Genomic DNA, 13,091 nt, shown 5'->3' on the forward strand with positions numbered 1-13,091 from the left:
GGCATCGAGCATCAGAACCACTGCTGAGGATTCATAAAGAGTGCTCGGGACATTTTGATTCGAAACAGAATGAAATGAAACGTGAAAACGTTAGCACACCACCTACCTTCGACAGCTTATAATCAAATTCCATAAGTGTCTTCCTAGCCACATCACAAGAATGCCTACTACGCTAGACGGCCGTTGCGTCTGCAGCAAGCTGCAGTACTCCGTCGAACTCGACTCCCCAGACGACGCGAGAACATCGCTGTGCCACTGCTCAAGCTGCAAACGGGCCTTCGGGACCAACTACGGCCTGACCACCAAGGTACGTCGCACATCTCTCCTCCCTCTCACAGAAGCGAAACCGACCGTCGCAGGTGCCACTGGAGGGCTTCTCCTACACCGAGGGCGAGCCGCGCAAGTTCAACAGGACAACGGCGTGATCCGTGAGTTCTGCGGCGACTGCGGCGCCTTCACTTGCGAATACGGAGAGGCCGCGGCCGACAAGTTCCGGTACGTCGTGTGGGGGACGTTCGACGAGCCGGACAAGGTGCCGCCGAGGGGCGAGTTCTTCTGCTCGCAGCGCGAGGGCTGGATGCCGCAGATTGAAGGTATGGCCCTACTTCAACGGCGTACGCGTAGGCTCGAAGCCACTAACTTGAGTCCAGGTGTTTTCCATAAGCAAGAGATCAAACAGTGATTGGGGCTGAAGATGGAAAGGGGGCGATCGCGACGTTGAAGAGATGGAGGCTGTGAAGTTTAGGTCAAATCATGCGAAATACGCGTATGCCAGGGATATCGGATACGAAGAAAGACGGAGTTCCGCAGCTGAACGACAACCCCGACTGTACGTAAAGGGCGGGACAGGATGACTGATGGCAGCTGTCATATCCTGTCAGGCCGAATGATTGGGATCGGTTTCGCGTATATAGAAGATGCTACTGTTTCGCAATCGGCCACGATCTGGTTCAACTTTTCCGTTCCCGCCAAGCCGTGGCGTTTTTGCGAAAGCGAAGGCGAAGCTTTTTCTAGAACACGAGTAAACTCCTCGGCGGCACAGCCCCGGCGACCCCGGACCCCAACCAACACACACCCTCAGTAGGCTTTAAAGCCGTTCATCTCCCGTTCAAAACCCCGCGTTCATCTGAAGCAGCTTGCGCATAAGATCAACCGATTGATTGTCTTGGGACGGCACCGGCATCTTCAAAGTCTAGAACGACCTCTTTCGCGGAGGATTGAGACCGAGCAGAATGGAGAAATTGACGACGACGAAGAAGCCCGGCATGCGCCAACGCACGAGGACGGCTTTACTGGCTCTCGCGTATGCTCTCAGCGCCTACACTGGCATCGTGCAATTATTGAATCTTGTCGCCGGCACATGGATTACGCGCAACGCCGACGGAACCCAGCGGCTCGGTCTGTCGAGTCTGTCAATCGTGAAGGTTGGTTTTACTGCTCGATGCTCATGCACGTCGGGTGACTGATTGAATCCTCACTGTAGTTTGACGGGATCGTGCCCTCTCCCTCCAAACCCGGCTCGTACCTCGTCACGATGCACTTCTTTCTGTCGAGCTTTGGCTACGAATACCACGCGGACTCGACGGCGGCCTTGGTCTCCTCCCAACCCGACCTGCCACGGCATTTTATCGAAATCGGCGAAAAGCTCGGCGCGCCGTCGACCTCCTGGGATTGCTTCCGCAGCACGGGGCAATGCACCTCGCCCTTCTTCGACTCGTTCCGCTTCAGCAACTACGACATGCCCCCGGCACTTCCGTATTTTACACACTTGTACTCCATCATTTTCCTCATTCTCCTGCTCACCATCGAGGCTCTCATCCATCTTCGACCAAGTTCACTGCAGTGCCAGTGTTACTTCCCGTTCTTCAAGCGCGTGTGTCCCTGCCCGCGCGGCTCACGGGCCGAGATCGAGGCCCTCCCGTCGACCTTCTGGGACCGGTATCGCATGTGGATGTGGCCCATGCTGCCGGTCGCCGTGTTCCTCCCGGCATTCTGTCTGTTGCTGAACGGGATGCTTCTGAGGAACTACGTCAACAGACCCAGCGCCGGCAATGTGAACGCGCAATTCGGGACGGGGTTCATCGTGCTGCAGTCGACATCGGTCGCAGCCGCGCTGATGGCGGTTCTTTGCTTGTACGCGAGGCGGCTGCTGGGCCAAAGATCGAGCTGGATGGAGCAGCAGGGCGCCGTCGCCATCGAAGCACTTCTGGCACAAGAAGCTCTCCGGGAGAAAGAGTACTCCGACGCCGAACCGGAAGCCCCCCTCTCCCCGGCCCCGTGAGACCCGCTCAGACCCCACATCGAGGCCGAGGCCCGGTCGGTGATGGACCCGCTCGGGGACCCTGCGAAAGAGATGCATCCAGATGAGACGCAGCATTTAGTAAAACACTTCCCACGATCGATCCTCGAAAAGCTCAGATCCCAGATCCGGTGGACTGTTTCACTAGCTCGCGAGAGCGGCTGAAAGCCCGCCCCCAATTGGCGAATCAAACAAAGTCGTCATCGATGCGCGGTTCCTGCCGATCGGGCCCCAGACAAAAAATCGCAATCGAACGAGAGGGCGCTCCGCTAGATCGCATCCTGATGTCATCGCCCATACCACAAGCTGTCATCGATATGCGCCCCCTCGCATCGGATGAGGCATGAGCGCGTTGGGTAGGGGCAACCTACGCCGCGGATGATGCCATGGGTTCGTCACAAGGGATGTCGATTAAAACCAGCTTTGCGGAAAGCTGTTTGCCTGGGTGTTGCCAACGCGACTCTTCATTACCACCAAAGGAACCTACAGCATCTGTTTACCAGATTATTTGCATCGTTATAGACGTTAGATTCTACTCGACTTGATACCACATCCCACAATGTCGAAAAGAGGCCTCGTAACACCCATCCTCGGCGCCACGGCCGTCCTAGGCGGCGGTGTCTACTACTTCCGCAAGCCGAACACCTTCGGCGACCCTGCTCAACATGTTCACGACACCGACAAGCCTCGTCCCACGGCCGACGAAGTCGCGATCAAGAAAGAACAGGCGAACGCGAAGCGCGACCTCGGCATGGGCGGTGCCGGCGTAGGCATGAACCACGCGACCGGCGGCACCGACATTGGCTCCGGCCTCAAGAGCGGCAACACGCAGAACCCGAACCGCGACACCGCCAAGGGACCGACCGAGAAGTTCCCCTCTGATGCGGGCGCAGTTGGCGGAGGACATGGTCGTGGAAACGCGAACAGCAGAGCCATTGAGACTCACGGTCCTTCCAAGCCTTCAGGTACGAGTGGAAGTACCGGCAACACGGAGGGCGGCATATCTCACAGGCTGCAGGGCTTCTTCGGGACGGGAGGACATAAGGAGGGCGACAGGCCTTCCACACCTATGATGGACACCAAGGTCGCCAGTCATCATGGCGATACTCCCACGAATCGTGGAGGAAGCCCGTGGGACAAACACCGCCGAGATGTCACGGCGACGGCCGAGAAGGGGTCACCTCAAAAGTCATGAATTCTGAGATGAACTGTTGTATTCATAGACAATGCATTTGCATATACAAAAGATTAATACGTTGCCCCAATTTCCTCGTCCCGTTTCAATTGCTCTTCATCTATAATGATGACAGCCTTGCCGCTAATCGTCCCGCTGTGAACGAGCTCGACCGCGTTAAAGATCTCGTCTAGTCCACGATAGACGTTATTCTCCAACCTGATACCGTGCTTTGCAATGTGCTCAGCCATCGCTTCAGTCTCTCCCTTAGAACAGGTCAAGCTGCCCCTGACCGTAATGTCCCGGAGCATCAGCTCCATGAACGGGATCTTGACCTCAGCCGGCTGAGCGAGCTGGTGCATCGTGCCGTGCATCTTCGTCACCGCGCAGGCCAAACCGGCAGCCGAGTCGGCCAAGTTGATCGTCGCATCCGCGAGAACCCCGCCCGTCGCCTCCTGTAGCTCGGCAACAACACCAGCGTTGCCCTTCCTCGCATCAAGCACAACATCTGCTCCGTACTTCCTCGAAAGCTGCAGACCTTCATCACGCGCCTCGATGCCGATAACACGCAAGCCTAGGGCCTTGGCCATTTGAATGCCCAAATGCCCCAGCCCGCCTCCCGACCCGACAATCGCGAGCCACTGCCCCTCCTCCAGCCCGGCCTGCTGCACGCCTCTCCAGGCCGTCCGCCCGGCACACGCCAAAGGCGCGGCACTGAGCAGCGTGATGGAATCGGGTATTCTCACGCTACTCCGCGCGTCGGCCCTCACGTACTCGGCAAAACACCCGTCCACCTGCATCCCGAGGATGCCCTTCTGGTTGGTGCAGTAGTGCGTGAAGTTCTCCGGGCCGGTGCACTCGGCGCACTCGCCGCAGAAGCCCAGCGGCACCCCGCACATGACGCGGTCCCCCTGCCTGAAGTTGTCGACCGCGGAGCCGATCGCGACGACCGTGCCGGAGCCCTCGTGCGAGGCGGTGATGGGGAGAGGGAGCGGCAGGGCGCCGGCGTGGAAGAGGCTGTCGGTGTGGCAGTACGAGGCGACGGCGACTTTGACGAGGATGTCGTGGGGGCCGGGGTCGGTCGGGACGGGGACGGTGGTGATTTGGTAGGGCTTGTTGAACTCGACGACCTGGATGGCCCTCATTGTCTTTGGGATGTCTGTTGGGATCATGGTTGCGGTTTGTTGGTTTGCGAATGTTGCCTGGCGTTTCGTGAGTCGGTCGACGCTGTGTGGAAAAACGGGGTCAAGCTGGCGATTTTGAGGATGGTGTAGAGGGGTGATCCCGCCAGAAAACATGGCGCTGACAGGATGATGAAGACCGCGTGGGCTTGACTTGGCAGTTATCTTACAACTCATTCATTCAGTCAGCATTATCGATCAGATGTCGGCTCGCTACTGCGTGTAATCCATGTAAGCTGACATGCCGAGATTGGAGGTGTGATGTACCTGGGCCTTCGGAAGCTGTCGACAGTTTCCCCCAATCATTGAAACCAGCTCACCTTGGTCGGGGGCCTGTGTTCACAGTTTCCAGATCATTCATCCTTATCTCCAAAGTCCGGAGTAGGTCGGTAATGACCATGTGAAAACCAATGAGTTCACTGATGTACCGAGTGCTGATAAAAGTTTCCTTCAATGGCTTATTACTACCCGTGTCTATGGTAAATCCTTTCTTACAGAACTCCTGGTAAACAACTTGAATCCCTCATGTTTTAACTTCCTCCTCGACCTCGTCTTGCGGACGATAGACTACCCTATCTTTCAGCAGGCGAGGGGTATCTGGGTCATGCGTAGGTAAGACAACAACCTCGTGATGTCTGGCATACTCCTTGATCTTTTTCAGGCTCTCGAAAGCTGTAAACGGGTCGCTATTTGCACCATCCGGAGCCTCGCTCTCCAGGAGATGAATACCATACGTCGCGTCGCCGGCCAGGAAATACGTCGTCTTCGTCCCATCGTCGTTGTCTCCAGTGACGACCAGCGAGATATGGCCTGGCACATGCCCCGGTGTATCCACTGCGACCACTGTTCCATTGGCAGTGATCTGACACGACCGACTCCACGGACCAACCTGTCGCTTCTCGTCGAAATCCAATATCCTGGGCTCAAAGTTCGGCGGCCAGTCCGAGGGGATGGCGCCCTGGATAGCGGCGTAGATCTGGTGCTTCCCGAACGCCTCCCAGTGCTCCGCCCCGACGTAGATGGGGACGTCCGGCGCTGCGAGCGCCAGGTCCTTCAGGCCGCCGGCGTGGTCGTGGTGCAGATGGCTGACGATGATGGCCTGGAGATCCGTCGGCTTGACGCCGCGCTCGGCGAGCCGGTTGACGATGGCGTCTTCCGGCGAGACGTCGAACTTGTTAAGGAAACCCGGGATCGGGTTCCAGCAGGGGAAGTAGCCGGGCTCATTGCACTTGGTCGAGATGCCCGTGTCGTAGAGGATGGGGCCGTTCGGGTGCCGGATGAGGAACGCGCCCATCGGGAGGGGGCCGAGCCACGGGCCGGTGAAGGAGCGGAGCATGCGGAACGGGACGAAGCTGTTGGTGACGGGCTGGCCGCTCATCGGCTCGCGCATCCAGCACGTCCCGGTCGGGATGAACTCGAGGGAGATCTTATCGTCAGACCCCATGCTGGGCTATGATTACCGGGGTCTCAATTGGTCAATTGCGGGTGTGAGCAGAATGATATTCGAAGCTGCTGATGAGCCATTGACGACGGCGAGAAACAATCATGAATAGGGCCGCCTTTTCATCGGTTTTGAGACTATGCGGTTGCCTACAGGAACCCGAGGCCGAGTGCATCGTGGGAATGCATCGCGTATCTCAGCCAATAATGAGGCCAGCTTGTCTCGCGTCCTGCTTATAATAGCTAGCTTAGCTACCGGCACTCCGCCCCCAATCCCGGTTAACTGTGGTCCCAGACCTCGGACTCTGGCCTGATGAAGGATTGTTCTGCAGGGAGGCAACTATAATGAGGCTGCCTGGCTGATGGAGAAATGTCAGTCGATGTGCCGGTGTTCTCAAAATTCGATGACATTGGTTCCATCTCGGGACGTGAACAAGTCTGGCAAGTAACACTGCAAAGCATGGGCAATCTGATGACGGTGAAGATGTGCTTTGTATTGTATATACTCTCAGGGCGACGGGACTGATTGAGCACCGTGGCACCCCGGAAACTTCAAGTATGTGCATGAATCCAAGCTTATGTACGCTATAAATATAGACAGTCATATGATAGATCTTTATCGGAGGAGGGCGTGGACGGTGGAGTTGTAGTTGTCGATGCAGCCGCCGAGGTAGGTCGACGTGAGCGAAGCGGTCGTGTTCTTGGCCAGCTTCGCGAGGGCGCTGGTGCCGCACTCCAGACCCAGGACGAAGGCCTTGTGCATGACGTCGGCGAGGTAGGGAGACGTGTGGGTGTGGTCGTTGGGGTAGTTCGCGTTGATCGTGGAGGCGCCGAGGTTCTTCATCGCCTGCGCGGCGTACTCGCCGTGAGGGACGAAGTAGAAGCCCTTGGAGGGGCCACCGAGCTGCTCAACAGCGAGCCTGGGTCGCGGTTGTGAGTTCATGTGCTGAGCATTGAGAAGGACTTCATCTTGACTCACCAGCTGTAGTAGTAGAAGCGGTCGGCTCCCCACTTGAAGCTGCCGGTTTCCCAGACGTTGTTGGGAGTGGCGGCCGAGATGATGACCTTGGCGCCCTTTGCGTTCATCTTCTTCGCGGCGTTCTTGAGATAAGCAGGGAAGGTAAGGACGGTCTCAGCAACACCGCTGCATCTCATGTCAGTGCCATTCCACGCATAGACTCATACTCCACAGTGTCGGGCCTCACTCACTTGTAGGTAGTCTGGCAGGTCTGGGTGCCGTCACCGAAGCAGTCGGTGCGGCCGTTGTCGGTGGTGCTCAGCGATCCGCCGTCGTTGTGTCCGAACTCCATGATGACCCAGTCGCCGGACTGCACGAGGCCGGCGACGGTGTCGAAGCGGCCCTCGCGGGTGTAGGAGCGGGCGCTGCGTCCTCCGATGGCCCGGTTGTCGACCTTGGCCTTGCTGGTGTCGAAGGAGTACTGCAGGTACTGTCCCCAGCCCTCGGTGCCGGCGCCGCCGCCGGCCTTGGCCATGGTGCTGTCGCCGCAGGTCCAGACGGTGGGGACGGCGCGCTTCTCGAGGGCGGAGTCGGTGGGAAGGGCGGAGGCCAGGCCGATGAGGCCGGCGACGATGGGGATGTTCGCACGCATTTTTGTGTGTTTATGAGGGCTGCAAGACTGATGAGTTGGAAGTGAAAAAAAGAGTGACGGTTCGGCCGAGCGAAATGATGTCGTGAGAAACGAATGAAAGCCTCAAAAGGAACGAAACAAGCTTCCTTGTCCAAGACGGGATGTCGAGGCTTCTTAATAAACTCCCGCCTGAGCCGGGATTTGTGGGAAATCCCATTCTTCCAGAACTATCATCGCTGCAACCTTATCCCAGTCATGGGCTCGTCGCTTGACTCTCCCTAGCAGCCTCCTCAATATCGAGAAAGGCACAGAGTGCCGTTTGTTTCCACTCGTCCGAATTGCTCTCGGTCCATCATTGGGCGAGGCCGATCGTGAGAGCGGGAAGGGGGGCCGCATTTGGCTATGTGCCATATAAAGTGAAATGGTCGCGAGAGTGACGGCTGAAAGAGAACCAGCAATCAGGTGAGAGCACTGATGTCGCATCGAGGCGTCGCCTCGGTCGCTTCGAAGAGGAACCGAAAAAACCCCACACGGAGCGTTTCTCGTTTCGAACGTAAGAACCAGGCACATGGCGTGCCTTGAATCTCCGTCCGTTAGTTGTCGAGACGGCCGGCCCTCCTCGAATGGGAGACATCTGCTGAGCACCAACAGCGATCCCTTCTAATTCCCACTTCTTAAGGTAAGACAATCGCGCTACCGGACCCTGGAGTCTGGATGTTTTCTGGCCTGCGGCGAACAGGAATCTCCGCCAATCGTGCGATTTTGTCGGGGCGGTCTCATGGAGCTGGAGCTCGGGATTGGGAAAGTGTTGGCCGGGATCCCCAGCAACGTTTTACCTTTTCTGGACTGCAATGCAACACGAGTGCCGGAGAGAGGCAAGGAGAAGGCATTGGGTGATCTGTGAGAAATGAGAGCGAGGTCCGTCGTCTGGCCCGAGTTGACAGCGTCCCTCAACGCGGGTATCCGTATTCTCAGTTGAAATGATCGGCCGACGGGATGGCTCATCTGAGCTACGAAGACGGACCCTTTCCCGCCGTCTGTCTTTTCCCGTCAGCTCGTGCAGAAGGGTAATGAACGACAGATTGCCTAGCCGGCTGCCGGCAATTGAAAGACCCTCGCATAACCTGGAGTCGTTGAGAAAGGTTGCTTGGAAACGTGCCATGGGTTGGGCATCAGATGAACACGCCGCCTCACCCGACGACGGCGCCCCTTGATTGGTGCGATTTTCCCAATGCAACGTCTCAAGGTGGCTCTAAGCTTTGGGGCCAAGGATGATCCTGTGTGTTGGCAAAGCTTAACGACAAGATGCAAATGTTCATAGGGGCCGAAATGAAGCGGACGTGCAACTTGCGAAGCATGCCATCGATCGCGGGAGCCCTGCAGAGATTGAGAGACCGACTGTTGGAAAGAAAGCACGACTTGGGTTGATTTTGTAGGCTTTAATTCCGGAACTTAGGGTTCCCAGGCGATGAGAAATGGGATGACCTCAATTGACGCAAGAACTCAAATTGAGTGGTTTAGAGCCAGGAGATTGCAGGACTTTTGATGCAGCCAGCCAAGGGCAGCGATCGGGTATGGAATAAGAAAGCATGGCTTACCAGTCACCTCGGTGAGTCGGTGACAAGACCCTCCTCACCGACGTGAATTGCCCACTCTCTCTGTCACATGTGATTTCATGCATGTTATCAACATGATGAAAGCATTTACAGTTCATAGATGATTTTGGATCTGTACTCGAATGATCCTACATATACAAAGATGAATCCACTTGGCGTGTAGGCTTATGACGTTGAGCCTGAGCTTATGTTGGAACGTTTCCTCCGCAGCATTACAGCCCCACGGGTTTCCTTTGCCAAATGTGCTTCGATATTACGACTGATATAAAAGATTCTACAGTCTAGTTGTGTATGCTATTTCTCTCGTTATTGTTGTAGTCACTGTGCTAAATGGGAGTCAAATAAGAGAAGACAACGACCAAATTGCTCAGAGTTTAAGGGATATATCCTAAGCTCTAACTTTGGCTTCATGCATAACAGTAGAAATACCCAATGAGCCTTCACTTATATTCACTACAAGGCCAAGTAGGTATAGAATAGATCATTGCTGAGAATCAGGTGGTGGACGAGCGTAGCTCTTAAGAATCGTCATCCGTATAGTGCACCATCCTTTCGCACAAAGAACAGGGCAACTCATGGGGTTACAGTCCACTCCGATACACCGATACACACGTCTACTCCTTAGGTGCCAGACCGAACTTACTGTTACTCCTGACTGGCTTATCAGAGTTCATAACCGCGTGCCCAGACTCCTTATCCGTCATGACCGACTGCGAATCATTATACGTAACCTGAACCTTAAAAACCTCAGTATCCTCAAACCATCAAATCTTTCGTCGCATTTTGTCTTACATTCGTCGTTCTCATAATCCCATTGTACGTCATAATCTCCTCCTCGCTGCCATCAGGCGAGTGGCCTCTGATTTCGGTGTGGGTGCTGCGCATATCTTTCAAGGGGAACCCGTTTCCGACGGTGTTTCGGTGCATGTTGTGTTTTGACGTCGTGCCCGTGCCTGTACCGGTGCCGTATCGAGCATACTGGCCGTTGTTGTAGACGCCGTTGTCGTTGCTGCTTTTGTTGGAGAACATCCCTGGCATCCACTTTCGGAAGAGTGGACGAAGGGCTGGTACGCAGGCGGCGATGATCGATAGGTTAACCTCGATGGCGCTGTAGGTGTCACCGACCCCGTTTCGCGCGTCGTAGCCTGGGTCAAGATTGTAAAACTTCTTGCGGAGTTCGTGAACGCGCAGGATGGCAACGACGATAGACCTAGAGAGAATGAGCAATAGTTCCGCGTCACAGCGAGGCATTGCGAACAACTTACACGCCGCCAGCGAGAAATACCACAATCAGACCGATCTTGACAGCCATCCGCATCTTAAGTCCAAGAAAGATCCAAAAAGGAATGGCGAGTACGAAGAAATCGGTGATGATGGTGACGATGGCACTGACGATGTAAAACAGAGGACCGTCAATCTCTCTCTCCTTTGGCACACTCGTGTCCCAGAAAGCATTGATGGGTATTGTTTGAAATAGGACGGTCAAGAAGATGGCAACCATAGTGAGCAAGTTGAGGGTGTTGAGGCCGTAGATGGTCCATCTCACTCCCCGCTTGTGACCACCGAGCCTCAGGAGGAAGACCAGAACAGACGATTTGACGAGGGCGAGAATCGGGTTGTAAAGGACCTGCATGATCCAGTTCCAGAACAGCATCGGCGCCGGGTCCCAGTCGTCGGGCAGAGAGGCTGTCGGGAAACCGACGTAGTAGTACTTGAAGAACATGTAGGTCGGAACCAGGAGTGCGAGAGAGAAGAACTATCACCGGCGCGTTAGATGGGACACCTCACTCAAGATCGGCACACCGCCGATTGGTGATGGCTTACCATTGCCCCCGTCATGAAGTAGTCATCTGAAGAGTCGAGTTAGTCTTTGATCAGCGCATCTTATCCAGTCGTCGTGAACTAGGAATACTCACCAAGTCCAACTTGCTTGGTGGTGAACTTGCTGTACATCCGCAAAACGTACGTCAAAAATGCAGTCAACGTGAAGAGGAATAGGATAGCCATAGCCGCCTGTTGAAGGGGCGTTGACGGAATATCTCGAACATCTTTCCATCGAGCTTCGATGCCGCGCTGCCACAGAGACTCCAGAACCATGGCTTGGGGTGCGGGCATAAAAGAAAGAAGGCACTCGTGAGAAGAATAAGAATAAACTTTCGACTCCTGGAGCCTGGGCACTGAAGTTAAATGTTGAGATCCGCGGGCATGCAGGCAGGGGAAGTAGGAACGCAAAGCTTGGGGCCGGGTTGGCACGATGGGGCCCGTGGGTGGTTCGGATGATATATACAGATCTCTTGTATTTGAAGACCTCCTCTTTGGACGATTTCAAGGCTGGCACTCGTAGTATCTGTCACCGAAGGCTCCTTGTTGGGCTTCAATCTGTGTATTTGTGCAATCCTACCTTAGTGAGAGTGAGCATGATCATTCATGATAGCTTCTGTCTGAAGAGGAGGGCACTCAGTGAGATTCCCCAATACTACACTGCAAAAGGTCGAGTCCCTTTCTCCAGAGATGGTGAGACCGGGCTTTGGTTCTGCATCTTGCTGCCTCCATCCTGAGAATGCGACCCAGTTTCATGGCAGAGCTGGGATGCCACAGACTAGTCTCGCAAGTTCCTGGTTTTCATGAACGCAGGGTACGAGGAGACTTCGACACAGCAGAGGCTTGCTGAAGATACTCAAATCTCCGCCTCTTGGGTGGTATCGCTGTATCCCTGGTCGGAACACAAGGCGTTGGTGAACTGATTCATGGCTTCTTCGCCGTCACTAGAAGGGACCTGTGCTACCAGGGCATCAAGGAGAGTCTGGTCGGGAGAACATGGATTGGTCAAATTCGGGACTTAGCTTTAAGCAACCAATTATGTGAGTCTTTTGTAAGATGATTGCGGGATAGCGGCCAAGGAGATACCAGGGACTGCTCAGGGATGGTGTATTCCGGAACATCGCAGCCTCTCATACATCAGGTTCCTGCAGTCAAAAACGCCTCTAGACAGGGTATATGACACTATTTCAGATAACGCCAAAGTTTAATCATTCATGCCATGGCTTAGACCGAAGGTCTCGTGTTCATCGGTTAGGCCATGGCTGTTATCTTCAACCAGAGCGAGCTAAAGTATCATAGGTTACTAGGCGTGATGTATATGAAATAAGGAGATATTTCAGAAGATGGAGAGAAGAATTCAGTAGATGATGGAGTAGTTTATGAGCCTTCAGACGCTTAGAAAATCTTCCTTGACCTCAACGATGTGTGGTGGCTTGCAGCTGAAACTGTGACATTGAACCCCAGGATATCGAACCCCCACGAACTAGATAGCATCAGATGATATGGAGGAATACAACGTCCAGCCTAAAAACCCTCATGGCTAATATTCTGGATTACGGCTACTTAGCGATGGCCTGATAAGTGGATGAGCTTGCTTCGCAGCTCCGCACAATTTGAGCAAGGCGGGAAACGGGGCCGGGTCAAGATCCGGAATCCAACTTCGTGAAGGCATTTCCTGATTCCAAGTGAGCAATACGACATCTCGCCCCTCTCCGCTTACGGGCTGGCCTCTGGCCGAGGCTCTGGACCTGAATCGTAACAAGAAGTCGACGACTCGGATCACGTCCTCATCGTCTTGGCGGCGTTGGTGATTTCCGAATATTACCTCTGTTCTCCGCCGCGGTGACAGGGTCTAGGGAAAGAAAGTTTGCTACGCCGCTCAGCTGCAGTTGAAATTGCAGTCAATCATGCACATGTCTACCTCGAAGCCGGTAAGTAATTCTCAGAATATTCTAGCTCTTAGCCTACCGG

At 54.9% G+C, this 13,091-nt stretch overlaps 7 protein-coding genes across 7 annotated transcripts; 3 read left to right on the plus strand and 4 right to left on the minus strand.

Annotated features, from left to right (window-relative positions):
• Positions 1-160: 160 nt before the first annotated feature.
• On the plus strand, positions 161-682 carry CkaCkLH20_11143 (duf636 domain protein; the record flags this gene model as incomplete). Its single annotated transcript, XM_038893857.1, has 2 exons — positions 161-593; positions 651-682. The coding sequence occupies 2 exons, from the start codon at positions 161-163 to the stop codon at positions 680-682; spliced, it is 465 nt and encodes a 154-aa protein (XP_038740957.1).
• A 550-nt stretch (positions 683-1,232) lies between these two features.
• On the plus strand, positions 1,233-2,281 carry CkaCkLH20_11144 (uncharacterized protein; the record flags this gene model as incomplete). Its single annotated transcript, XM_038893858.1, has 2 exons — positions 1,233-1,424; positions 1,484-2,281. 2 exons carry the CDS (start codon positions 1,233-1,235, stop codon positions 2,279-2,281), a joined length of 990 nt encoding a protein of 329 aa, XP_038740958.1.
• A 577-nt stretch (positions 2,282-2,858) lies between these two features.
• Positions 2,859-3,494, plus strand: CkaCkLH20_11145 (uncharacterized protein; the record flags this gene model as incomplete). Its single annotated transcript, XM_038893859.1, has 1 exon — positions 2,859-3,494. One exon carries the CDS (start codon positions 2,859-2,861, stop codon positions 3,492-3,494), a length of 636 nt encoding a protein of 211 aa, XP_038740959.1.
• A 53-nt stretch (positions 3,495-3,547) lies between these two features.
• On the minus strand, positions 3,548-4,645 carry CkaCkLH20_11146 (alcohol dehydrogenase GroES-like domain-containing protein; the record flags this gene model as incomplete). The annotated part of the gene is made up of 1 exon (XM_038893860.1): positions 3,548-4,645. The coding sequence occupies one exon, from the start codon at positions 4,643-4,645 to the stop codon at positions 3,548-3,550; it is 1,098 nt and encodes a 365-aa protein (XP_038740960.1).
• Positions 4,646-5,177: 532 nt separating this feature from the next.
• CkaCkLH20_11147 (beta-lactamase-like protein) lies at positions 5,178-6,098 on the minus strand (the record flags this gene model as incomplete). The annotated part of the gene is made up of 1 exon (XM_038893861.1): positions 5,178-6,098. One exon carries the CDS (start codon positions 6,096-6,098, stop codon positions 5,178-5,180), a length of 921 nt encoding a protein of 306 aa, XP_038740961.1.
• Positions 6,099-6,710: 612 nt separating this feature from the next.
• On the minus strand, positions 6,711-7,704 carry CkaCkLH20_11148 (GDSL-like Lipase/Acylhydrolase; the record flags this gene model as incomplete). The annotated part of the gene is made up of 3 exons (XM_038893862.1): positions 6,711-7,014; positions 7,074-7,238; positions 7,304-7,704. 3 exons carry the CDS (start codon positions 7,702-7,704, stop codon positions 6,711-6,713), a joined length of 870 nt encoding a protein of 289 aa, XP_038740962.1.
• Positions 7,705-9,913: 2,209 nt separating this feature from the next.
• Positions 9,914-11,396, minus strand: CkaCkLH20_11149 (uncharacterized protein; the record flags this gene model as incomplete). The annotated part of the gene is made up of 5 exons (XM_038893863.1): positions 9,914-10,036; positions 10,092-10,509; positions 10,565-11,055; positions 11,124-11,149; positions 11,216-11,396. 5 exons carry the CDS (start codon positions 11,394-11,396, stop codon positions 9,914-9,916), a joined length of 1,239 nt encoding a protein of 412 aa, XP_038740963.1.
• Positions 11,397-13,091: the final 1,695 nt, after the last annotated feature.

This window comes from Colletotrichum karsti (genome assembly GCF_011947395.1).
Source record: "Colletotrichum karsti strain CkLH20 chromosome Unknown Scaffold45, whole genome shotgun sequence".
Taxonomy (NCBI): Eukaryota; Fungi; Ascomycota; class Sordariomycetes; order Glomerellales; family Glomerellaceae; genus Colletotrichum; species Colletotrichum karsti.